Below are 25560 nucleotides of genomic sequence, written 5' to 3'. Positions count from 1 at the left end.
TTGCTTGTGATGGAGTATTTGGCCTTGCTCTGTAATCTGTTTATGAGGCGCCATGAAACACAAGTGCTTTTTCTTCCCTTTATCCACCGGGCGTGTGGTGTTTTTTTTTTCTTTTTCGCTCTCAATAGTCGCTAAGTTCACTTGAGGACCGCGTGTCATTGTTGGTCCCGTCGGCTGCACTTCGCATCTGAATTGCTGCTCTCGGCGCAGCGCATGCATTTGTGTGTGTGTATCTGCGATGTTCCGTCCCCGCTGTTCCTTGACCCCGAATTTCCTCCCGCTGCAGCGTCCGGGAATACCCTCTGGAGCGCGGATGCCACATCAGGGGGCTCCGATGGGGCCCCCCGGCCCGCCGTACGGAGGGAGCCCCTCGGTGCGGCCCGGCATCCCCAACCCGGTGATGGAGGCCAGCCGCAAGCGGCCCGCGACGTCCCAGCAGGTCCAGCAGCAGTCCGTCCAGAACCGGGCCAGAAAGTGAGTCTGCCTGAGCCTGCCCGCCGGGGCTCTGTGTCGGCCCAGCGCCTGCCTGTCATTCCATGGCTGTCTGTCATTGGCCCCTGATTGCCAAGCCCCGCCTCCCGCCTTTCACTTTGCTTTCTGGTCTGCTCGGCCGCCTGTGTCTGATTCCCTCTCTTTTCCCACCCTCTCCAGCTTTTCTGGTTTTCACCGCTAAACACATCTCTCTCTGTCTCTGTTTCAAATGAAATCCTAATTCGCCACTCGCCTATTTGGATCGTCCAATCAAATTTGCGAGCCCGTCCTATCACTGTCACGTCGGTTATCCAATCGAAAGGGTGCAGACCAGCAAGCGTGAAGCCAGAAAAAACGCTGCCACTTCTGAGGTGAGGTCTGCACTTCCTGTACTGGAAGCGCCATTGTGCCGCAAGGCCCCTGTTTGACCAGAGGGGGCGCTATCGTGCTGGGCAGCGGGGACCACCCTGCCGACTGAACCCGTCCCGCCTCGGTTGCCGCCGAGGTCGCTAATGCTAATGCTAATCGCTCCTCGGGACTCTCGGTTTTCTCTCGCTGCACGTCCTCGTTTGGTTTCGGTGCCCTGAGCCAATCGCGGAGAGGCTGGCAGATAGTCGCTGGGCAGATCGATAGCACGCCGCCGAAACCGCGCCTCCTCCCGCCTCCGGCCACGCTGAGCCGCGGTATCGATCCGCCAACCGCTGACCCCGCCGGTCAAGTGTTCACCAGCACCTCCGCACCCCCTGACCTCCCCTGGGTGAAGCCGCACGCCCACACGCACACCTTCACTATCCGGGCATCTGCTGAATGCCCATTGATTTGGACATTGAAAATGAAGACTGTAAACAAGGAGAATCATTTAGCCACTCGCAGAGTGCAACTGGCCTCGATTATGTTCCACGTTAACGTGTTTAATTCTGGTCAAGTGCCCGTTTTGTTAAACGGGGTGGCGTAGTTCTGAAATGCGAAGTAAGCTGCATTTATGGCATTAATGCCTCAATCTCTTTATTCTAAAAATATCTCTACAAAAGCTACATGGTGTAACCTTGGACAAGATCAATGGTCTTAGTCCAAGTGTGCATTTTTTGGGCTGCCATGTACACGCGGAGAACAGCTGCCTTTTGTCTCTTGTTGACATGCGGGTTACTTGCCTCAGCTGTTTTCAGCCTGTCATCCGGTTTGTGATTCGTTGCCTTTAACCGTCTGTCAGGAGCTTCATTCGGCCTGTCAGATCATCAAGAGTTTTCCTTGGGCCCGCCCTTGCAATGTTAACATGCTGCACCAATCGCAGCCCTTTTGCCACCCGTAGATTTGCATATTCCGGTGGTGTGCATAGTTATCTGATGCCCCCAGTTTCAGTTCAGTTCAGAAGGATTAGGGTTGTTTTGGTTTGCGAGTTCACTGGGCCTCCAGTTCCCATACACTCGTCTGTCTGTCTGTCTGTCTGTCTGTCTAGCTGTCCGTCTGGCTGACTGACTGTCTGTTTACGTTTCATATTATCCCTGGGCAAACAATTGAAGCATGATGCCCTCAGTCAAATAAGGAGTCCCATCAGGTATATGACTCTTACAGACATAGCCCCACACACACATGCGTGCACACACACACACACACACACATAGAAGGACCTCTCACGCACTGAGTGTGTAGCCTGGACTCCTGCTTGCCTCCGCCTTGTAACGTCACCCTCTAATCAGAACCGCTTCAAATCCCGTCAACCCTTAGGAAACCAGTGGGATTCCCTGGAGCCAATGAGATCGCAGCAAGGCAGATGGACATGAGAGATGCCCAATCAGATCCCACGCTTGGATCCAAGTAGGACTTTACCTCTGATGCATGTCAGTTTTATCAGTTTTGCCCTGCCCAAGTCCTCCCCCCCACCCTCTCTTCCCCCACTCACTTTACCACTGGACGCTTACAAACCCATACGCATGTCTTTCCTACTCTCCCCAGTAGTGGGCGATATTAACAGTGCTTATATTTCGAACAGAGCTTAACCAGGTCGGCCTTCAGTCTTGGTGAACTGAAGAACAGCATCATTAGTGTGGCGTTTAACATTACAGTAGCGATTTGTTATTTCATTTGATTACCTTAGACAGTCACTGCATTTTTGCACATTTTTGTCTATTATGAGAATGTGGTTAGTGTACAGCATGTTCTCTATGGTATGATGGAGTGTCTCTTAAATATTTTGTATGTGAATGAAAACAAGGCATGCAATCACTCCGAACCTGGGAGCATAGCATTTATACCCAGTATTTTTTATATTATTTCATTCTGTTTGTTTTCAACTAAATATGAAGGACAGTTGAAGGATGCCGTGAAGGATATTTCAATGGGTGGTATCAAGGCATTCAGGAGTCTGCGGTCTAAAGTGTGAAAATACACTTGCCTGGATCTAAAAGTGAATTTTTTTTTTTTTTTTTTGAAAAGTGAGCTATCCGTTTTAAACCACTGATTTTACACAACATTACATTACATTTATTTGGCGGACGCTTTTATCCAAAGTGATGTACAATATGTGTGCATACCGCACGGCATTTTTCACAATTCACATTCCGTTCTCTCATATGAGGGGACATTTGTTAGGAAGGTGGCGTTGTGTCCTTCAGGTCCTTAGACCAAGATCATGTTGATGCAGCGGTGGATGAATTCCTCTCTGCTTAGGCCTTTCTGCATCTGGAAACATTAACCTGACCATATATAAACAATCCAATACCTGTGAGTGTGATAATTACCCAACTAATAATAAAAGTAAACCTGAACAGGTGCTCTGTTTTGTCATGCTGATCAAGGAGCAATGCTCTTGTAAAGAGATGTTAGTTGAGACGTGTCGTACGAAAGGTGCTAAACAAATGTATTACTATTATTAAAAGATATTACTAGTATTATCCTATTATTATCCCGAGCTTATAAGAGCAGGAGACCTGCTTGGGAATAAAACCTTCCGACTGTAGGGCCCTGTTTGTCACTGTCTGACATGCAACGCCCCATCAATAAATCGGATAGATACAGTAAACCGAAACCAAGAGCTTTTAAAAGCTTCTTCAGAGCCAAGGAGCTCACGTAATCCTAGTGAGATCTACATACACGGCTGCGTCATTCTGATCATATTTCTGCAGCGGTTGAATGAGATGACTTGAACTGATCCATGACAGCTAGAAACCGGAAGGATCTGCCATCAGTACAGCCATAGGAGGTCCGATTTGGCAGTTTTCCAAGTGCCCCTGTGCCCAGCCTCTGTTCAGTCACCGCCTTTGTTTGTGTGGGTTGAATGGGGCAGATGTCGGAATGGCGAACACGATGGCTGCTGAGGTGGAAGTCCCACAGCATGCACTAGGGGATGCTGTCGAGGGCACCAGCTTGTCTCGTTGACTGGCTGCGGCACACCTGACCGTGGTGCATCACCGCCTGCTGTCAGTAACCGTGCAAGCATTCCCTCCACACCTGCATTCTGAGTTGCATGTCTGGTCCCGGTGTGAAGCCTCTACACGTGTGGGGACTGCATGGGTCTACTAGTGCTTCAGCTCGTCTTCAGTCTGTCCCTTATCCCCCCACGGCATGCTGAAGGCTTTGCAGGTGACAGGTTATGGTGTATAGGAGGACTGTGCGATGTTGCACAAGACTTTGCAGGTGACATGCTATGGTACAACAGGGGAGCATGCGATGCCGACTAAATATGAGATTGCTTCTTTAAGTCAGTGGGCGTACCCTTTGTAAATATTGTCCTTTGACTAAAATAAAGACTACACAAAAAAAAAAACAAGGACTTGGAATTACAGGGACCTGTTTAAACAACCTTCTTTGTTCAAGAAATGTTTGAGCGGAGCCCCGCGCCGCATTTCCGTAACGTCGCAGAAACATCTCGACTGTTGGAATGATTTTTCAAAATCCTAAGCCGGCGTTCCTGAACTCCGGTACTTTCAATTACCCAGCGGCGATTGTTATATCAGCTTTAGAATGTTCAGATAAGAACATTCTGAGCACATATTTACACCTTGAAGGGATCCTTCACAGGAGATTGGAGATGCCACCGCTTTCTCGAACATGCTGTTGCTTTCACGGCAACTGGGAGCTGTGTGGTATCCCAAGGCCAAGCGCCTGGCTCTCTCTGTTCTGCAGCGATGTCAGAAGGTCACTCGGGTCCTGACCAAAACATGTGACCCCCGACAGTCATTGTGTGTCAGAATGTGCCAGAGGCATGCTGTGGAGCCTCTGTTTCTCTCCCACGCATTGACACGATGAAGCCCGCAAAAACGCTGTTGCCACACGACACAGCGAGCAGGAGAACGTGACCTTTCAAATTCACCCTTTGCAGCACGGTGCTTCAAGGAGCAAGGAAAGGCCATTTGCCTTGAAGCCTTTCTGTTGGAACAATGATGGGGGAGGGAGGGGGCTCAGAGGCGGTCGTGTTGGACGTGTACATGGCTTCAGATGAACGGAACACAGCTTCACGTGACAGAGTGAGGTCCAGGGACCTGAAGGGCGGCAGTCACGCCATCTCCACGTATGTTTTCCTCACACGCTAGCCAGTATCTCAGGCCAACTGACAATGCCATGTCAGTATCTCCAGTTCTATCCTTTGCAAATTGCAAATGGCACGTGACCTAGATCTAACGCCATATCTTCATTTGATTTCCCCAAGTTATGCTAAGAATTAATTTGGGATGCAAGTCACTTCCGACCACAGGAACTGCATGAAAGTTCATCTGCAGATCCTGTTGTGTCAGTGGTCTCCAACCCTGGTCCTGGAGAGCTACAGGGTCTGCTGGTTTCCATGGTGACACTGCATTTCATTAATCAATTAGAGCAGTTGATTACGCAGGTAACTCACCTCACCTGGTGTTTTGGGTCTGAATTGGGTGCTGATTTTAAGGTGAAAAGAAAAACCAGCAGAACTTGTTGCTCTCCAGGACCAGGGTTGGGGATACACTGCTGTTGATGGTCAGTTCCTTGTTTGCAACATTGAAAGATTTGGCTCTCTGTCAAAGAAGCGGTACTATTCCACAGGAACTCTCAGTTTCTTATAAGGAATTGTGGTTGAACTTGCTGCATTTTCCCCAAAGATGTGCTCTGGGATGTCCTTGCAGTGGGAGCAACATCATGACACCTGCACATCATGTCTGTAGACATCATCTCTGCCACACATTGTCTTTGTGAGGTTGTAGACACCAAAGGCCTGGTCCCTGTCTGGGAACTAAGGTAGAAAATCCGTGCCTGACCCGACGGGAGACCTGAGGGTCGAAACGCTGGCTGGAACGCGCTTAAAATAAACGGGAAGAGCGAAGAGCAGTGTTCGGGGTTTCTCCTTCCTTCACACGTCCCGTCTGAGAACTCTCAGGTGTACGTCGGCCGGGCCTCTCGCTCGCTTCATCTATTATTCAGTCCCGCGGTTTCGGGTCGCTTGGTGCGCGCGAGTGACCCGTGAACCGGAAGGGATTGAGGCCCGGCGCTCTTCCCGGTTGCTCCTCGTTCGAGGTCATCTACGGGACCCCCCCCCCCCCTCTCCGTACCCACCCCTCCACCAGGACTCCCGAGAGGAGCTGTGGCTTATGGGATGGGTTTGGGAGAGGGGAAAGGGAGATGGAGGAAAGGAGGATCATGGGAGAGGTTACCAGCGAGCACGGGGCGCAGACTCCAGATGGCTCGTGGTTTATTGATTCGGCGACGTCCCCCCCCCAGGCCCTCCCGCTCCAGCGCAGCGGCGGTTTCCTGCAACGGCCGCGCCCGCGTCGCTCAGAGAACGTTAAAAACAAAATGGCGGATAAAACGAGGTGACAGAACTGCAGTGCGGTGACGGTGCAGTACGCAACAGAGAGAGCTTTTTGAAACCAGTCCCCAAACTTCAAACTTTGCTGGGAGCTATTAGACGTCATGCTGTATGACTGAGAACCAGTGATACTGCATTGTGGTCACAGGGAATCATCTTCCCATTCAAAACTCTGATCAGACTGAGCGCTTTTGCTGGGATGTAGGTTTTATGAGCAGTGCAGTGGCTGAGGTCACTTCCAAGGTGGAGAAATTGACTTTCAGTTTTGAGCGATCAAATACAGGGCCAGGGATCGAGAAGTGACCGTGCGGTTGAGGAATTTTCCGGAAGAAGCTTTCCAGATTTCCAAGGTGAACTGGGAGTGCATCGAAAAGGGACCATCGGCAGGCAAAGAGCTCAAACTCGGGCGGTGGATGGCACGAAGCACCCAGAATGCAAAGCTGGAAAGGCGGCGGAAAACAGGATAGAGAGATGCGGGTGGGGGGGGGGGGCGAGGAGGTGGGGGGGTGGAGGGTAAGGGGGGGGGGGGGCGGCAGAGAGTGCCGTCAAAACACTTCGTCACACGCGCGCCCCAGCCGAGAGCCCCCCTGCCAAACCCGCGGAAGCTCCGCGCAGGAGTGGAGACGAATCGGCTGCGCTTCAGTCCCTCCCAGCGGCTGGGCTCCTCCGCATGACGGTGTGGGTCCCTCGTTCCTTCCCTCTTCCCCCTCTCCTCTCCTCTGCTCTCCCCTCTTCCTTCTCCGGATACCCGCAAAAACAGCTGGGAACAATGTCTGGATGTGTCCCAGTCATTTAGCAGATGGCCTGTGTACTCCACTATGTGTCACCATAGTAACGTGCTCTTTTTTTTTATTTCTTTCTCTCTCTTTTTCCCCCCCCTCTCTCCATAGTGCCAAGAGAAGGAAAATGGCAGACAAGATTCTCCCTCAGAGGGTAAGGTGCCTTCCGTTTGTTTCTCCTGGTTCGTTCCGTTTGTCTGCCTGTCATTTGCGCTTGCCAGAAAGAAACATGGAGATAATGTTTTGCAATTGTGGGGGTTTTGAGGTGAGGTGGGAGTGGGGGTGTGCAGGTGGTGGGGGCGGGTGTTGATGGGGTTCTTTTGTGGGTACGGGACTATGCGGCAGGTCCCAAAAAATCGGAGAGCTGTTAAAATACCAGCGGCGGGGGCGATGATGGTCAGGGAATTTAAGGGGCGACGGTGGTGAAACACCATCAGGGGGAGAATTTGGGGAGGGGGGGCGCGTTTCAGGGACCCGTCGCTGGCCGCGAGGGGGGGATGCAGGGCGGTCGTGGCGATTTGGCGAAAATCGGATGGATCGTTAGAGGCGAAACCACGGGGCGGGTTCCGGGAGAGGACGGCGGGAGCCGCTTGTTTGCCGAGGGGTTTGCAGGCGGACACGCCTGATTGGTGAACGCTGCGGCGTCGCCGAGGGGCGTCAGACAGACCCCCCTCACTTACCGCCATTATCCAGATCTCACCGCCGCGTCCTCCCTCTGCACGTTCAGGGTGTTTTTGTTGGGTTTGTTTTTCTCTCTCTCTCTCTCTCTCTCTCTACCTCTCTCTCCCTTTCTCGCTCTCCCTCTCTCTCTCTACCTCTCTCTCCCTTTCTCGCTCTCCCTCTCTCTCTCTCTCTCCCTCTCTCCCTTTCTCGCTGTCTCTCGCTGTCTCTCTCCCACTCTACCTCTCTGTCTCTCTCTCGCTACCTCTCTCTCTCTCTCTCGCTCTCCCTCTCTCTCTACCTCTCTCTCCCTCTCCCTCCCTTTCTCGCTCTCTCTCCCTCTGTCTCTCTCTCTCTCTCTCTCTCTCGGGGACGGACATTGTGATTTGGGGTTGGGCGGTACCACTTTCATTCCGCCCCCCCCCCTCGTCGGGGTCCAAAAGCGGCCTCTTTCACCGCGGGCGGTTTTACGCTTATTAAAAAAAAATAATAAAAATGACCCCCGGCGCTGCGCCCCTCAGACGGCGAAGTGGAGGTTGTTTGCAGGTGAATGGGTGGTGTGGGGTGGGGGGGGTGACAGACAGACGCACAAATGGAGAGAGAAACAGAGAGAGAGAGAGATGGAGAGAAAGAGACGGGAGGGGGGCAGTGAAAAGGTACGGTGTGACATTCTCTGGGTCGCAGCCCAGTTTGGCTCATAGCCGAGGTGAGGCTCTCGTCGGGGGGGGGGGCCTGCATGCTAATGTGGGACTCGGGGGGACTGCAGGCAGAGCGGCGCACATAACTCACCACAGCTCCCCCCCCCATCCTGTCCCCCCCCCCCTCTTCCAGTGACACGGCTACAGAGACATCAGCTGAGCAGGGAAGGGTTCACAGTATCACTGCATCTTCTCAATTTCCATGTCGCTAATGATTGAGTACACAGTACATGGTACATACTGTACCTTGTGTACATAGTTTTCTCATGCTACGTACATGAGGTTCATAGTATGAGAGTGCTCCCTTATACAGTATGTGGTGATTGAGAAGTATGTACACAGTACACAGTACGCAGTACATACTGTACCTTGTGTACATAGCTTTCTCATGCTACGTACATGAGGTTCATAGTATGAGAGTGCTCCCTTATACAGTGTGCGGTGATTGAGAAGTATGTACACGGTACACAGTATGCAGTACATACTGTAAGTTGTGTACGTAGCAGTCTCATACTATGTACATGAGGTTGATAGTATGAGAATGCTCCCTTATACAGTGTGTGGTGATTGACGTCATGTGAGACAGCCTGGTGGGGTTTGGCACCATCTCAGTTACCACAGAGTGAAGAAACATTTGCTGGAATAAAAAAAAAGTGAAATATTCATGCCAAGCCAAAGAAAATATGACTGCTGTTTATGCACTTGAGGTGTATTTTTACATTTGACCAATCAACCTCAACACCCCCCCCCCCCCTTCAGATCCGTGAGTTGGTCCCAGAGTCACAAGCCTACATGGATCTCCTGGCTTTTGAGCGTAAGCTGGACCAAACCATAATGAGGAAACGGGTGGACATTCAGGAGGCTCTCAAGAGACCAATGAAGGTAGGGTGGCGTGTGCTTCCATGTTCGCTACTGTTATCTTCCTGGTAGAACAGAGGACCAGAGAGAAAGGTTCCAGCTACTCAACAGTGGAGACCTTACAACACTTATTTTAACACACATTGAGGAATCTGAGGCTGTAGTAAAGCTGTACTATAATATAATAATAAATAATATAAAGCTGTTCAGCAGTCAAGGAAGTGCTGGTGACCCACAAGTGTCATATTTATGAAATAGATGGCGGTTATTTTGGCTATAATGACAGTGAAGTGACTTTAGCCACTAATCAAGGGTGTGTCCGTAAGTGTCAACAGATAATGGCTGTAATTTTTGCGTGTACGTGGGGCCTTTGCAAAGTAGGTGGCTTGTTGAAGGAAAATCTGCATGGTGATAGACAACTGCTGTCGCCGGTCCCTTTCACACTGGGCCAATTAAAATGAGCCTCAGCAGCTAGGCAGTTGATAGGCAGGTTGGAGATGATGTCACAATCGAACAATCTGTGTGATCCATCCCACACCCCCAGCAAAAGCGCAAGCTGAGGCTGTACATCTCCAACACCTTCAACCCCGCCAAGCCCGATGCAGACGACTCCGATGGCAGCATTGCATCATGGGAGCTGCGGGTAGAGGGGAAGCTGCTGGATGACGTGAGTATCCGGTCGATTCTAACGCCAGATTAGTGTTTAGAGTCGCTCTGTTTGCCCCTCTGTGCACGTCTGATTTTCTGCCCCCCCCATCTGCCCCACTCATCAGCCCCAGACCAAGGGGTGTCCACATACTTTTGGTCATATAGTGTATTTCCTGCCGAAAGGGGAGTTTTTGAAAATGGCAATGCCCCTGTCCACATAAACACGAGCAGTTTCCCAATAGTTTGTGGAGCACGAGGCTATAACAGCCTCCACTCTACTGGGAAGACTTTCCTCTAGATTTTGGAACAGGGCTGCGGGGATTCGCTTACATTCAGCCACAAGAGCATTAGTGAGGTTGGGCACTGATGTTGGGCGATTAGGCCTGGCTCGCAGTCGGCATTCCAGTTCATCCCAAAGGTGTTTGATGGGAGGGCTCTGTGCGGGTCAGTCCAGTCTGTTCCACACCAAACTCCGCAAACCATTTCTTTATGGACCTCGCATTGTGCATGGGGGCATTGTCATGCTGAAACAGTCCCTCTGTGACCCCCCAGGGAAATTCTGGAACAGTGAGCGATTGTCCTAGCGTAGCAAGCTCTACGTTCTCACAGAGATGAGATCCTGTTTGGAAAAGTTAGCCAATCTAAGCAGGTTGAGTAACAAAAAAAAAAACAGTAAAAAAAGACTGGTAGTGGCATGAAAGCAGCCTGCAGCACCTGCGGCAGTAACTGTGACCATTCAGTGACCTCTAAACACAAACCCCATAATTATGCACATTTTGTTTTACACAGAGGAACATTAACGCCTTCTGTAATAGCAATACGGCAACACTGAAGTCGCACCTTTTAACAAGGTGTTGTGCATTCCAGAACTTTGCGTGTCTGTTATCTGAGTAATAGATCTGTTCATAATTTTGGTTATGGGCCTCTGACAAAAGCATCAGCTGCACACTTTCAGCGTGCGATGGAGGGATAATTAGGTAGCGTTTTCTGAGCAGTGAGCTTTCTTGGTTGAGAGCAGATGTTTTTTTTTTGTACGTCGTGAATATACAGGCCTGCTGTAAGCTGAATGGAACAGCTGGAATATGATTTCATATCACTGTCATTTGGGGATTTTACATACGGGGCACATTCAGTATTTGGGATTAATTTTTTTTTTAAACCAGACTAATATTGTTACTCAACCGTACTCAACCGTATTACCCCAGTATTCCAGTATATATTTCAGTATTTCAGCATATCACATTGCCGAACATTTCTGTGTTGATCATAATTAATGATGTACTAATAATAAATAAATAAATTTGTTATTAATGATTGTTTACATAATTATCTGTGATACTCAGCATCCCTCCTCACTGTTTGTATGAATGTAGTTGTTGTGGGTCGTGGGGCACTTTGAGTGGGTGTGAGTGAAGTGTGTGGAGCGTGTGGAGTGTGTGGAGAGTGTGGAGTCGAGTGTGTGGATGCTGGGAGGGCAGGATGAAGGTGTGCTGTTTCTCCTGTGGACACGGTTCACTTTTTTCCCTCTGTCCCCAGCCTGGAAAACAGAAAAGGAAGTTCTCGTCCTTCTTCAAGAGCCTGGTGATCGAACTGGACAAGGACCTGTACGGACCCGACAACCACCTGGTGGAGGTGAGGACCCAACGGCATAATCATTACATTACATTACATTACAGGCATTTAGCAGACGCTCTTATCCAGAGCGACTTACACAACTTTTACATAGCATTTTTTTACATTGTATCCCTTTATACAGCTGGATATATACTGAAGCAATTTCGGTTAAGTACCTTGCTCAAGGGTACAACGGCAGTGTCCTACCCGGGAATCGAACCTGCGACCTTTCGGTTACAAGCCCAGTTCCTTACCCACTGTGCTACACTCCCCCTAATCACCCAGGCTTTAAACCATGTATTTTGTTCGAATGTAGCTACCACTACTGGCAATGCAAATCAGTAGAGTTCCAGAACACCGACTTAGAATTTTGGAAAAAAGACATTCCAAAAGAACTTACTCTTGAAAGGGCTAAAGAGACAAGATGGAGACCCAAGATTTGGTTGTCAAAAAAATGTGGCAGCTCCAGTGTGGCAGTATGCTGGCTTTGCACCACGGTATGAAGGAAAACCCAAATATTTATAAGAAGGAATCTGTGGACTCTGGTAATGACAACACTTTGAATAATAGTGTGCACATGCAAGCCCCCCCCAATGGGTGAAGTGTGTGCTAAGCAGTGAGGTACACATCTTTCTCAGTTTCCCCCGAAGCGACCTCACCATAAAACTGTCACGCAGAAATAAGCAAGCATATCAATGGCCACATTCTCTCAAAAACCCCTTCAACCATTGCAAGAACAAACCTTTTAGAAATGCTTACAATAAGATAAGGCCACGTAAACATAGTGAATTATGAACAGCTGGTGAGACTACAAATGTGTCAGGATGGCCAAAATCTTTCAGCTGTTACTGTTAAGACGGTATACCTTATACCGCGGTATTTATCACTTATAGTATAACATCGTGGAAACCTGGACAAAGCAAACCAATCCTAATTCAAAACCCGGCCTTGAATGTGCCTGTGGGCGGAATTTAAGACATTTCGCTTTTTCAGAATGCTCCCTTCAGGAGCCTAATTTTTTTGCGTAATAAGGCGATCCATTCCTCGGCCCCAGTAGCGGCCGCTGTCAGGCTGGCCTTGTCAGCGTCAGCGCCCCCCTGCCTGTGTGGCAGTGCAATGCATCTGGAGGTCAAGGGCTTGGCGGTGTCCCGGGCCAGACACAGGCCGAGATGTTCCCGCCACCCGGGACACGGTGACGGCGTGACGATAAGCGCTGAGAAGCACCTGAAGCGGACACGTGTGCAACGCCGCGTGTTGACTCTCCGCGGAACGCGGTGTCTCTGTTCGTGTTGTCCTGACCCTGAGTCTGCCGCTGTCTCAGTTTTTTTTATTATAGGATTATGTACCGGGAGCCTGCGATTCGTTCTGCTAATACGTGCTGTTCTGTGTGTGTGTGTGTGTGTGTGTGTGCGTGAGTTTGTGTGTGTGTGTGTGTGTGCGTGAGTTTGTGTGTGTGTGTGTGTGTGTGTGCGCGTGTGCGCGTGTGTGAGTGCGTGAGTTTGTGTGTGTGTATGTGTGTGCGTGTGCGTGAGTTTGTGTGTGTGTGTGTGTGCGTGAGTTTGTGTGTGTGTGTGTGTGCGTGAGTTTGTGTGTGTGTGTGTGTGTGTGTGTGCGCGTGTGCGCGTGTGCGTGTGTGTGAGTGCTTGAGTTTGCGTGTGCGTGTGTGCATGTGTGTGTGTGCGTGTGAGTGAATGAGTTTGCATATGTGTGTGTGTGTGTGTGTGTGTGTGCGTGAGTGCGTGCGTGTGCGTGAGTGCGTGCGTGTGAGTGTGTGTGTGAGTGTGTGTGCGCGTGTGAGTGCTTGAGTTTGCGTGTGTGTACGTGTGTCCATTCAGAACCTTTATTTAAATTCTCGGAGGTGCATTCAAATCCCTTACGAAAGCCGTCCTTGGGCCATGGCACATTTCTGTCACGCAAACAAACGGAGACTGGCGTTAAAAACGGAGGCCGCTTCGCTCCTGAAAACACTGCCGCTGAAAAGCCAGCGCTCGTCACTTCGAAGTGCTCTTCGTCTCCAAAGCGTCTGTTGAAGGACGTGTCGAGGTTGGCGCGGAAGCTCTTTAGAGTTTTTTGTTTTTTGTTTTTTGTATTCGGGATCCGCAGGCCCGCCGGAAATGTCGCTCCGGGGGATTCTGTCAAAGAAAAAACCCGCTAAACTAGAAGTTTATTCAAAGCGCCGGTCCCTGCGCGAAACCAAAGGGAACACGGCCCTCGTCTGCTGAATGCAGTTCGATTCTTGCTGGTGACAGGCGCACGTAGCTGTTCTGCCTCAATACAAAAGTGAGATGATCTGAGGATTTGGGTAGCCGCTTCCACAACCTTTTTTTGACCGAGATTTTGAGTCCCCAGAAAATCAAGGTTGTTTTAAGCGGGTGGATTGGCTGGAACTTTGGTTGCCTTTGGTAATGCAGTATCCCATCTGATTGAACCACTTTTTTTGTTGTACTTTCTGAATTTTGTTATATTGAATAGTATATAATAATATCTAATATCAACAACCGGTTCTTCATCATTAACACACCATGGTTGCCAGTCTTGGTCAGAGAACTGTAACCTCCTTGAACTGGGATTGGCCATCCTTACCCCAACCCCACCTATCCCTGCCCTGCAAGCTGACCACTCCCCAATTCTTTCCCTTTATGACCCAACAGTTTCCTAATTCTGTGCAATATATATACTATTATATTGAATAGTATATAATAATATCTAATATCAACAACCAGTTCTTCATCATTAACACACCATGGTTGCCAGTCTTGGTCAGAGAACTATAACCTCCTTGAACTGGGATTGGCCATCCTTACCCCAACCCCACCTATCCCTGCCCTGCAAGCTGACCACTCCCCAATTCTTTCCCTTTATGACCCAACAGTTTCCTAATTCTGTGCAGCCAACGGAAAAAACAGCCTCCCTTTACCGATTTTGGACGAGTGTATGGCAGGTGTCAACCTGGACCCTCACTGCATTGCATCCTCTTTGATGTCCAGTCTCCTCTAAAAAAATCAGTCGTGTTAACAAAACTCTTTAAGACTGCGTTCTTTAAAAAAAAAAAAAAAAAACTTCTCAAAGTCAAATATTCCTGAAAAAAACAAAAGTCACGTTTTTTTTATAACCTCTGGGTCGTGTTGGTGCTGCGCGCGCGGGGTTAATGTGCCGCAAGCGGCCGGGCCCGGAGAATTTCGGCTCGCTCGAGCACGACTCAAGAGCGATTAAGCGCCGCGCGGATAACGCGGCGGTTCCGGACGGAGGGGAAGCGCGGACAAGGACGCCCGGTCGACCAATGAGACGCGGGCTCTTCCGACGGCCGCTTTTTTTGTGACGGCCGCCGGTCGGCTTCGGTCTCCCTCCTCGTTCTCCGGCTCCTTCTTTGTCTTTAAATGCTTTTCCTGGCATTGGCCGTCTTCGTAATGGCATCCTTTTTTTTAAAAAAGAAAAAAAAAAAGAAAAGAAAAAAACCGAAACACATTAATTTTTTGAGGAGGAAATTCAATCACGAGAAGCACGCCTGGATCTGTGAAAAGGAACAAGGTCGACGTGTTTTCGTGGCCGTCCCCATTCTGAGGGAGAATTCAGGCACTCGCTCATCCATTCGGAATCCAATCAGTGCCCAATCTGTGTCAGGTCCACTCTGTCCTGTTCTCACTTTTTAATGTCCCATTCATTCCTTATCTTCTTTGGGTTTATTGCCTTTTTTTGAGGGGCGGGGGTGAGGTGATGGTGCGGGACATTGCTCTCTAAATTAAAAAAAAATAAAAAATTAACGACGATCTTCTGAAAGAATGTCTTCTTTTACCCTGACAAATGCTTAATTGTACCCAGAATGCTTTGTTCCTCATATATGCTATAATCCAGTGGAACCGTACTAGAAGTACTTGGCATGAATGGTAACAGGTTGGTTGATTGGGTACAGTGTGTGTTTGTGCGTGCGTGCATGTGCGTGTGTGTGTGTGAGTGTGTGTGTGCGTGCGTGCGTGCGTGTGTGCGCGCATGTGTGTGCATTCCTATGTTCCTATGGAGGGGCATCTACACATTCTCTATCAATTAAGGGATGACACAGTGTGTATAGAGTGGTCTGTGGGAGTTACAATGCGGCAGTGTAGTGTGTAATGGCTAAGGAGTTGGTCTTGTAACCCGAAGGTCGCAGGTTCGATTGCCGTTGGACCCTTGAGCAAGGTACTTAATCTGCATTGCTCCAGTATATATCCAGCTGTGTAATTGGATACGATGTAAGTCGCTCTAGATAAGAGCGTCTGCTAAATGCCTGTAATGCAATGTAATGTAATGTAATGTAACGCAATGTAATGTAATGTAATGGAATGCAAAGTAAAGTAATGTAATGCAATGTAATGTAATGTAATGTAATGCATTTCTAATGCGTTTCGTCTCTGTGCTCTGAGCAGTGGCACCGCACCCCCACCACCCAGGAGACGGACGGCTTCCAGGTGAAGAGGCCGGGCGACGTGAGCGTGCGCTGCACCCTGCTGCTGATGCTGGACTACCAGGTGAGGGCGCCAGAGAGACCCGGGACAGGCCCTGATCGGCGACTGAATTCACAAGGGACTCTGCCTTTGTCGCTAGGAGCTTCAGTCAGGATACCGCATACTGATTACACCTCGGCGACTTCACGTGAATCCACATGTGTTGGTGTTGCTACCTGAACACTATGGCATAGGATATAGTTGACTTGAATTGACTTGAATTATGTCTGTTGGTTTCTGAAGTGCATCTAGATGCAGTCCAACTATAGTGAGGAGGCTACTGTGCCGTCAGTTAGAAAGAGTCTCTGTGTTTTTTCCGAAGCAGTCGGTGTTGTGTTTCAGGGGCCTTATCGCGGGTGTTTATTTCAGACTGCAGACAGGATACCTCTCAGTTTTGATCCATGATAATGGCCGTTACCAGAGTAAGGAAAGCAGCACCTCCAAGGTATTGCTGCCCCCCCCCCCCCCGACAAACAGGCACCCTGAGTTCACAAAGACCCAGTTCTCCCTAATGAGGAGGAGAGAATATTATTCCCGCCAAAGACAGCTACAGTACATGAGCTAAGAATTGTTCTTTGGAGCTCACAGAAAGTTCTGGAATCCCTCGCCCCCCTCTTTCGTGATTGGGCTGGAATGTGGAGGTTGGGAAAGGCCAGGCCGGGCTGGCTTGCCTTGGGCTTTCAATTGGTTTTCACATTGAAAAATGGCCAAGGCTGCTGCTGCCATTCTCATGTGATGCTTAGAAGTCATTCATCAGATTATTGCTCGTTCTTGATAATTTTGTGTGTTAGTATCCTGAAAAGAAAATTTGGGGTACTTAACCAACCTTGCACTCCAAAAATATACAGAGGTCAGTGTGTTGGTTTTGAATAAAACATAGCGAAAAACAAAATCATAACATTTTGAGAGCACTACATTTTAAGCATGTTTTAGACAATGAAAAGACATTCTTAGTTTCCACAAAACAACCTTGCATGAAGAACTGAAATGAAATTAAATGAAATGAGATAGACAGTGAATATCTAAATCACTTGAATGGCATAGGCTGCAACAATGTTGTACATGAGGCTGTGGTAAAAATCAAAAAACAACACTGTGAGAAGATTCAGATGTTCTGAAAATTCAAAGCAATGGGCAGCACATTTATTTGGACTTTCATTTGGACTTCACTATGATGTAGGAGAGTAGTGGGAAAGCAGTAAAGGCACATTTAGGACGTGCTCAGTAGAATCACGCCCCCCCCCTCTCCCTTTCCACAGCCCCCCCAGTTCAAGCTAGACCCCCGTCTGGCCCGACTGCTGGGCATCCACACCCAGACCCGCTCGGCCATCATACAGGCCCTGTGGCAGTATGTGAAGACCAACAAGCTACAGGACGCCCACGACAAGGAGTACATCAACTGTGACAAGTACTTCCAGCAGGTAGAGCCACCTCCTCTGATATCACCATCATCATCATCATCATCATCACCATCAGTATAAGTAATATTACTCAAGTTACATCAAACATGGCGAGTATACCCAGCAGGTAGAGCCACCTCCTCTGATATCACCACAATCATCACTGCCATCATCATAATCATTGTCAAAACAATATTACAAGACTTGTATCAACAGTGTTTGGTATTTCCAGCAAGTTGTCGTCTGATATCGTCACCATCTTCATCCCGTTACCACCATTAAATTCCAGTAATTAAAATTCCACTATCACCATGACTATAATTATTATTATTGCAAGAATTGCCCTGACTGTAATTACAGAATGTTTTATAACTATGCTTCCTTTGATGTTATCATTAGCACCATTGTCACCAACATTATAATTACTATTATTACAAATAACTAGTACTAATTGGGAGAAAAGGGGAATCCACGCCTTTAATTATGACGTCATCATGATGACATGAGAGCACAAGTGGAAGCTGCCCATGCTGCCATTTTACTGAAGTCATTTTAATGTTATTTTAATGTTATCGATATCAGCAAGTTTGCTTTTGTTGAACAGGTAGTGCTGCTGTTTGATTATTCAGAGAAACAGTAGTTACATAGTTCAGTATTGTCGGCTGTTACACTTTGTCTGTGGAAGGGAAGCTGTGTGCCCCGGGGCCCTCTACGTTACTTTGGAGTGATGAGGACGGAGAGAGTGTGAGGAAGACCGTGGTTTGGTTAGGCTTGTGGGCGTAAATGAGTGTGGCAGTTGTCTCCCTCTCCTAGATTTTCGACTGCCCGCGTCTGAAGTTCTCAGAGATTCCCCAGCGGCTCACCAACCTGCTCCTGCCCCCAGACCCCATCGTCATTAACCACGTAATCAGGTGAGTGGGGGGGGGACCTGGATATGAGCAATCACCCCCCCTGGTGCAGGTGAGCAAGGGGGTCATGGGAACAAGTAGTCCCCTCCCTGGTGTCAGCTGGACCACTGAACCTCAACTCAACACCAACTGGCTGGTTGATTCACCAGCTATCTGTAGTTGACATGAATATGTACATGTACATGTTCACGGGCGCCAACATGACATTTCTTTCTCTACAATAGCATGGCCAACCCCTTAAAATATCTCCCAAAATAATCAGAGCTAAAGGCCTTTGCTAGATGGCCCATTGCTGGCTTTATACATACAGGGGAGATGGGTTAGTTGTCACATTGAAAGGTCTTTCTCTAACCTGTCCATTTTGGTCCTTGACAGTGTGGACCCTAACGACCAGAAGAAGACGGCCTGCTACGATATCGACGTGGAGGTGGAGGACCCCCTGAAGGGCCAGATGAGCAGCTTCCTGCTCTCCACGGCCAATCAGCAGGAGATTGCGTCCCTAGACAACAAGGTTTTCCAATCACAGCTTCATACTGTACAAGTCGCAGCCAATCAGAGTGGCAGATTCATAGTAACACTCTGGAGAAGAAACAATGGGCAAGGAACTCAACCAGTTTTGTCTGGGCTTCCAGGAAATCCCTGTTAGCTTTTTTTTGCTCTAGCCGATCTTTCAATCCAAGCGTTTCCTTCGTTAAGCAAGTAACCAGTTGTCCCTACCATTAACGTTTAAAATATCAGTATGATTTTACCTGGCAGTTAGTAAATAGTCACGTCTAGTCAATGACGTACATAAAATATTGTTGCTTCTAAGAACACAGATCCATTAAAGGTGCAATAGATGTATAAAATAGCAGATTGCTCAAACAAAAGCATTTGCAAAGGTCTACAGGACTGAATTTGGACTTCCTCAACTTGGAGGAAATGGTATCAGAAAGGTAGTATCCCACACTGATCTGGATCATTTGTTTTGACTCTTTGTCATCATGGCCTCCCCTAGATCCACGAAACCATTGAGTCCATCAACCAGTTGAAGATCCAGAGAGACTTCATGTTGAGCTTTTCCAAGGACCCCAAAGGCTACATCCAGGACTGGCTCAAATCCCAGACCCGGGACTTGAAGGTGAGTCAGCACCATTCACCACACCCAGCCAAGATCAAGGGGGAATCTAACATTCTCTGATGTCGCTGTGACATCTGTGCAACAGTGACTTAGTCTACAGTTTCACTGTATACTGTAATTTCAAATACACTGAAGCAGATGTTACCAAGCAGGTCCAGAAGTCATCCTTGCACTGACTTGTCAATAGAACATCAAAAACAGTGTGAGGTTTTTTTCAGCAAGATGCTCCTCTGGTGCTTCTGTCAGCCAGTTATGTTCCACAGCTTTTTAGCTGATTCATTTGTTCCCAAAGGAGCGCTGCTGGACTGTGTAGTGCTCAAAATGTCTTCCCTACAGATATGTGTGTGAATGATTAACTACGAGGGTCAGGTCCATTGTGAACGGGATCAGGGCCATTGTGAGCAGGAGTAAGGCCATTGTCAGCAGGAGTAGGGCCGTGGTGAGCAGGAGAAGGCCTTTCATGGTCTGCCTGCCTGCATGTGTGCTTCAGATGATGACAGATATGGTGGGAAACCCGGAGGAAGAGAGGAGGGCGGAGTTCTACCACCAGCCCTGGTCCCAGGAGGCTGTCAGTCGCTACTTCTACTGTAAGGTGAGAAGACTATGGCTTTTTTCGTTTACCTCTCTGGCTTTCCATTACACCTGAGATGTATCCAGTCGAGAGTTTTCGTTTCTTCGTGTTTTAATTTTCATTTGAAAGTTTCATTGAATAACCATTGAATAGATTCAGGCTGTTTATGCAATAGTGTTAACGTGCAAGATTTGATGAGGTGTCCTCAGCCTTATCCAGAAAGGGCCAGTGTGGGTGTAGGCTTTTGTTCCAACCAAGCAGCTACATACCTGATTCTAATAAGCAACCACTCGAGTCTTTGCTAAGGACCTTGATTAACAGAATCAGGTGTGTTACTGTTTGGTTGAAACCAAGGCCTTGTCCAAAACAGCTTGCTAGCCTGCTATTGAGTATACAAGTTGCAGATATAACTTGTATACAACTTGTATACTCAATAGTAGGCAAGTAAGCTGATTCGGACATAGTGCTGCATTCACACTGGGCCTTTCTGGATGAGATTTAGGACTGGCTTAAATGATCTGTGGCTGTAAGGTTTTTTAAGCTGAGGTTTGTCTCATCAGTTACATGATTTCTGTCTCCACAGATCCAGCAAAGAAGACAAGAGCTGGAGCAGGCTCTGGCTGTGCGCAACACCTAAATCCTTCCCCGGGGGAAACGATTGCACCTCCCTTGTCCTTCCACCACTCCCAAGTCTAGGAGATGCCCGCCCCTTGTCTGTGATGTTAATTTGATGTCATAATCATTTGTTATTGTGACCTTTGACCTCTGACCTGTGACTGGTGACCAATTGCACATGCCCTACAAGTTGAGCCCAGTTTTGGAATCAAGTTGTTACACACAAGTGCCACATCAAGGCCACCTACACCCCTCCCCCACCCGACCCAATCTCTCCAAACTCACCGGAACACAGTCTTTCCTCTTTGACTCACCTCCCGAACCCCCCCCACCCCACCCCTCTCACCCCCTTCATTCAGCATGTCCTGAATTTTCCTAGCCAGCGCACATCTGGATCTGGATCCATTTTTTTGAACCGGCTGCCTGTATTCAGTGGAGCTCTGGATGTCACAGAATGTCCCAGTGCAGCATCTGTGCATGCTGTGGAGTTTCCTCAGTGCTGCGTGGGTCCGGACTTTCGACTTCCCTCCTGTCTGCATAAAATGGGCCGATATGTGTCCAGACTGAACACTGAAAGAGGAGAAGGAGGTGAAATGGAGGTGATAAGATGGCAGAAACAGAAGGACTGGAGGCTCCACAGAGGTCCTGATTTAGGACGAACCCACGGTGTCTGTTCAGTCAAGATTTTCAGTATTAATTGTCAATCGTCAGTATTAATTTCACGGCGTCGGTTTTGAGCGTGAAATTGTCGGTTCTCAGCTTCCGTGTCAGTGTTGAGCCCGTAGTGTTGTGTCTGTGGAGTTTCTCGAAGCTCCTCAACGAATGTGCAAAACAAAATGTTTTCCTCACTACACCACACTACACATCTACAACCCACACAAGGCAGATACATAGTTGGGATGGACAGTTTGGTTTATTCAGAGACAAAAAAAGCTGATTTAATGTGGTTTTTTATTTTATTTTATTTTTTTACATATTGTCAGCCCAGCTCTGTGCGCAACCACACACGAAACCAATCAAATATAACACTCATGTTTTGATGTACACACTGGTGCAGGCGGGCACTGAATCTGGCATGCACTTAATCTAAAGGTCACAGGGCCACGTCTGCCTGTACTAGAAAGCGCATAGGGAGACGTTCTTTGCTTCAATCGGTAGAGGTGTGATATGACGTGTACAGAGGGGGGTGCAGTACCTACTCTAGACCACACGGGGGAGCTTGTGTGTCCATGTACACTTCATCCCTGAGCTTGTGCTGCAAATTACACCACAATTTGCCAGTAAAATAAGTAAATTAAGATCCCACACTTACCATAAAGATATATTTTACTGACGGAGACATCTTCCCAACATTTTATGTGATAGAGCACAAGTGAAACCGTTGATAGTATCCTGTCACATGGTTGTCATAGGAACGTGTACCAAAAACCAAAGACGAAGCCCACTTCTCTTCAATTAGCAATCTGATTGCCTGTTATATTAAGTTTGTTTTATGCCACAGAGATTGTTGCCCACATTGGTCTTCCCAACCTGGAAATCCTGATCATAGCTGTCAAAAAAATGGAAAATGTGGAGAAATGTTAATGGAGGCCCAGTTGCTCCAGCTCCAAAAACTGGTACACGTGAACTTTGTAAATTGTCAGGGTGTACCTTAACTCTTAGCAGTGTTAAAAGCTCTCTCCTTGCTGACTGCAGTTCGGGGGGGGGGGGTGTCTGTTATTAATGAGGATTCTCAAAAACATGCCCATTTCTGAAGGGCAGGGTGTGTTGGCACTGCCCGTTTCTGATGGATAGGGTGTGTTGGCACTGCCCACTTCTGAGGTGTAGGGTGTGTTGGCACTGCCCACTTCTGAATGCCAGCGTGTTGGCACTGCCCATCTGCACTGCCTGCTTGTGCCACCTCTAGCGCTCACAGCAGTTACAGTGAAAAAGAAGGCCCACAGAAGGCCTCTCCTTTCTATCCCAACAGCTCCCATTACCAAACTAAGAGCGGTAGGGTCCAGTCTGCTAACAGTGTAGATTTCAAATATCAAACGTTCACTTTTCATTTTAAAGTGCCATAGCATAGCATTGTTTGTGGTATGCCCGTGTATATGTTTTAACTTATTTGTATTTGTTTTAGTATTATTTTCAGGAGTTGTATCTGTTGCACAGTAAAAGGACAGGAGAGGGCTGGGAACACTGTCTCTGGAGTGGGGATTTGCTACTTCTGTTGTTGGTGAGAATTGGACTGGCAGTATGTTTGGGCTTGACCAGGATGTTGCTGCCGTAGACTAGCTTTACTACAATTGGTTAAAAAAATATATACTTTAACATGAATTCCCATCCAATGTTCGTCCCTGAAGGGAGGTACACACCTTTCTTTTTGTCCAGCCAGGAATAATGTTTGAATTTGAACTTGGATTCTGATTCCATCCTGTTGAGTAAGCCTGCCTGGCTTTTCAAAGAAGAGAACCATTCTAGTATTTTCTATTTCTGTGCTAGAGCAGCAACGAGCCACTTCTCAGCAGGAAATGTGCAGGAGCCAATGGCAACAGAGCGTGCCACAGAGCTGCTGCAGAAACATGATGTAATGGCCTGTTCTTCTCCAGCCAGGAAATGGCAATAAATATGTCGTCAGGTTGCTTGGAACTGGCAGTATTTTCCAGTCCCTATTAAAGGCAAAAAAAAAAAAACTGATCCATCTATATAAATTACAAAGTATAACAAAATGTGAGGTGTGAGCTAAATAACTCTCAATACAATAACACTGACTGAATGAGTTAACCACACCAGCTTTTGCCTGAATTTAACCAGTTATGTCCTTGGAGTTTTGGACTTTAGTGATCCACAGAGACAGAAAGGCTTCGATCTGCAAAGTAAGGACCCAGCATCTGGATCTGAACAAGCCAGTCTAATCAGGTTCCTCTCAGTTATGTGTTTAATAACGGAACTGTGAAAGTGTAATGAAATTGGAGGCTGTTAAGATTTGCTTCTGTTGACTCACCCATGGGGGGGGGGGGGGCAATATATTTTACATCTCCTAATACCCACAGTATTGATGAAGCACTGCCTGTCATTGGATTTGCAGCTTCAGCTCCCAACTGGATGTCACACCTGTCCGTCTCATTATGGCATCCATGAAAAAAACGCAGTGCTTTGGTTTTGTTTTTTTCTGTCTAAAAATGCCTGTGAAAAAAAAGACAAAGAAGCCCATTGCCTCTAAAAGATGTTTTTTCTGTTTGTTTGTTTTGTTTCTTAAACCTGTGCATGCTGCATGGACATAGTTTATTTTTTAAGGGATGCTTTTTGGCATGAAGAAGTAACCACAAACATTGAATTCTGACTGTGGCATGAGTAACATTTCTGGCCCCAGAGATTTGGGTTTGAGTTGAGTGCCATTCCGATTGGCCTGCAATGACTTCCTGCGAGACTCAAACGAGAAACCAGAAGCCGTTCTTGTGAAGCTGTCGACCGATGGGGCCCAAACAACTTTTCAGCAAACGCTGTTGGAGAACCTTCTAAAGGACCCTTCAGATTTACTCCAACCTTCCTGTGGCCGTTTCACTCAAAGCTCCACCTCGCCGATCATGGCCTTGACCCCGGCGAAGACGTCAGTCTCGCTCACCCGCTGGGCGTAGAAGGGGTCATAGACGAAGACGAAGGTGAGCAGCACGTTGTCGTGGGCGTCCAGCGTGTTCCGGGCCCCGTTTCCTGTTTGCAACACAGAGAAAACGCCTTCCCCAATCATGGATCCACAATTCGCAATTTGTTCAGTACAGTGCCCGACAGCTAGGAGGCGCTGTATAGGTCTATGTTAAGCGTAATGGCACTTGATGTCCAGGGGTATGGGGTACGGGGTACGGGGTACGGGGGTAAATTAAAACATGTGACTGTGGTTTTGTTTTTAGACTTGTATGTGAAGGACAGTAGCATTTGCCAAAGTTTGTACCTGTGAGGGTGTCGTGTTGAAAGGGTGCGTCCACGTGACGACACAGCTTGGCTGATTTCAGCGTCTGCGTTTGTCTCCAGTACGACAAAACTCGAAAGACCGCCTCACAGGCTAAACTACGTAAGTCACAATAAAAAAAATAACGTTGGCTAATGTCTAACCAAAAAAAAATAAAAAAAATCCTCTTTGAGAGGTTAACGTCCTTACGAGTGTGTCGTTAAGGACCTTACCGAACGCTCTCTGAAAGATGTCAACAACGAACGGCTCAAACACAAAAGAACTGTGCTATTGTATAATGACTTACAAATACTTGTTTCAAACTTGTTTTTAACGTGGTGACTTTAAAAAGTAAAATAAATGTTGTCAGAGACAAATAATGCCTTTGAAAGGTAAAGACTAGGGGTGCAGGAGTGTAGGGCTGACTTTTTTTAACATCCATGTTTCATGTTCATTTGGTACAGATGGCTTTCCTTCTAGAGAGGGAGAACTGGTGTGTATCGTATGACTAACAGACCAAAAAGAAGCCAAACGACAAATAAAGCTTCAGGGCTCAATATCATGTTCCTGGCCTCAAGTGCCAGGGATGGAGCAGTTCTCTAGGCATGATGGGAAATGTAGTCACTAACCGGACATAATCCATGTCCTACCCTTGTGACAACTCATAGAGATGCATGCTGTTCATTCTATTCGTGCTGTAGGTAAGTCTAGTTCCATCTTGTACATAGAAACACAGGGGCCTCGGGAACCACCTAAAGAACCATCTTGTATTTTAGCTGGGAGTCTTAAGGTCTCTCAAGAGGCCAACCGAGTAGCGTTAGGGACACCCGTCCTCACTGTCATTTTAGGAAAAATGATCTTTTTTCATCCATTTGTTTCTTTTTCCATTTGACCGCCACTGCGGGTCTAGCAGTGGGCCTGTAACTGACATTGTCCTGCTGGCTGTACAGAACATGTAATAAAACATTTCTAAATACGAGGCGGCTCGGCTGTGCTCGAGTGATGTCATTCGGCCTCCTGGGGCCGTCCATGATGGGTGCAG

The 25560-nt window shown here is 47.9% G+C and overlaps 1 protein-coding gene across 3 annotated transcripts in view; it reads left to right on the top strand.

Annotated features, from left to right (window-relative positions):
• The window catches only part of LOC135260741 (SWI/SNF-related matrix-associated actin-dependent regulator of chromatin subfamily D member 3), a 52608-nt gene extending 27111 nt beyond the window's left edge, over positions 1-25497 (top strand). For 2 of the 3 annotated variants that reach the window (XM_064346227.1, XM_064346226.1), the window contains exons 2-14: positions 287-474; positions 2197-2286; positions 7132-7174; positions 9138-9260; positions 9781-9903; positions 11421-11516; positions 15899-16000; positions 17236-17397; positions 18190-18287; positions 18660-18795; positions 19282-19404; positions 19895-19996; positions 20559-25497. In XM_064346227.1, coding sequence (XP_064202297.1) covers positions 287-474; positions 2197-2286; positions 7132-7174; positions 9138-9260; positions 9781-9903; positions 11421-11516; positions 15899-16000; positions 17236-17397; positions 18190-18287; positions 18660-18795; positions 19282-19404; positions 19895-19996; positions 20559-20612 — 1440 coding nt within the window. In that variant the 3' untranslated portion in view covers positions 20613-25497. The remainder of the gene's footprint in view (positions 1-286; positions 475-2196; positions 2287-7131; positions 7175-9137; positions 9261-9780; positions 9904-11420; positions 11517-15898; positions 16001-17235; positions 17398-18189; positions 18288-18659; positions 18796-19281; positions 19405-19894; positions 19997-20558) is intronic. The other variant, XM_064346228.1, reaches the window with a different exon arrangement.
• Positions 25498-25560: the final 63 nt, after the last annotated feature.

The sequence above is a fragment of the Anguilla rostrata genome, chromosome 8 (genome assembly GCF_018555375.3).
Source record: "Anguilla rostrata isolate EN2019 chromosome 8, ASM1855537v3, whole genome shotgun sequence".
Taxonomy (NCBI): Eukaryota; Metazoa; Chordata; class Actinopteri; order Anguilliformes; family Anguillidae; genus Anguilla; species Anguilla rostrata.
Note: the sequence above shows the minus strand (reverse complement) of the source record. Positions and strands in the feature narration are given on the sequence as shown.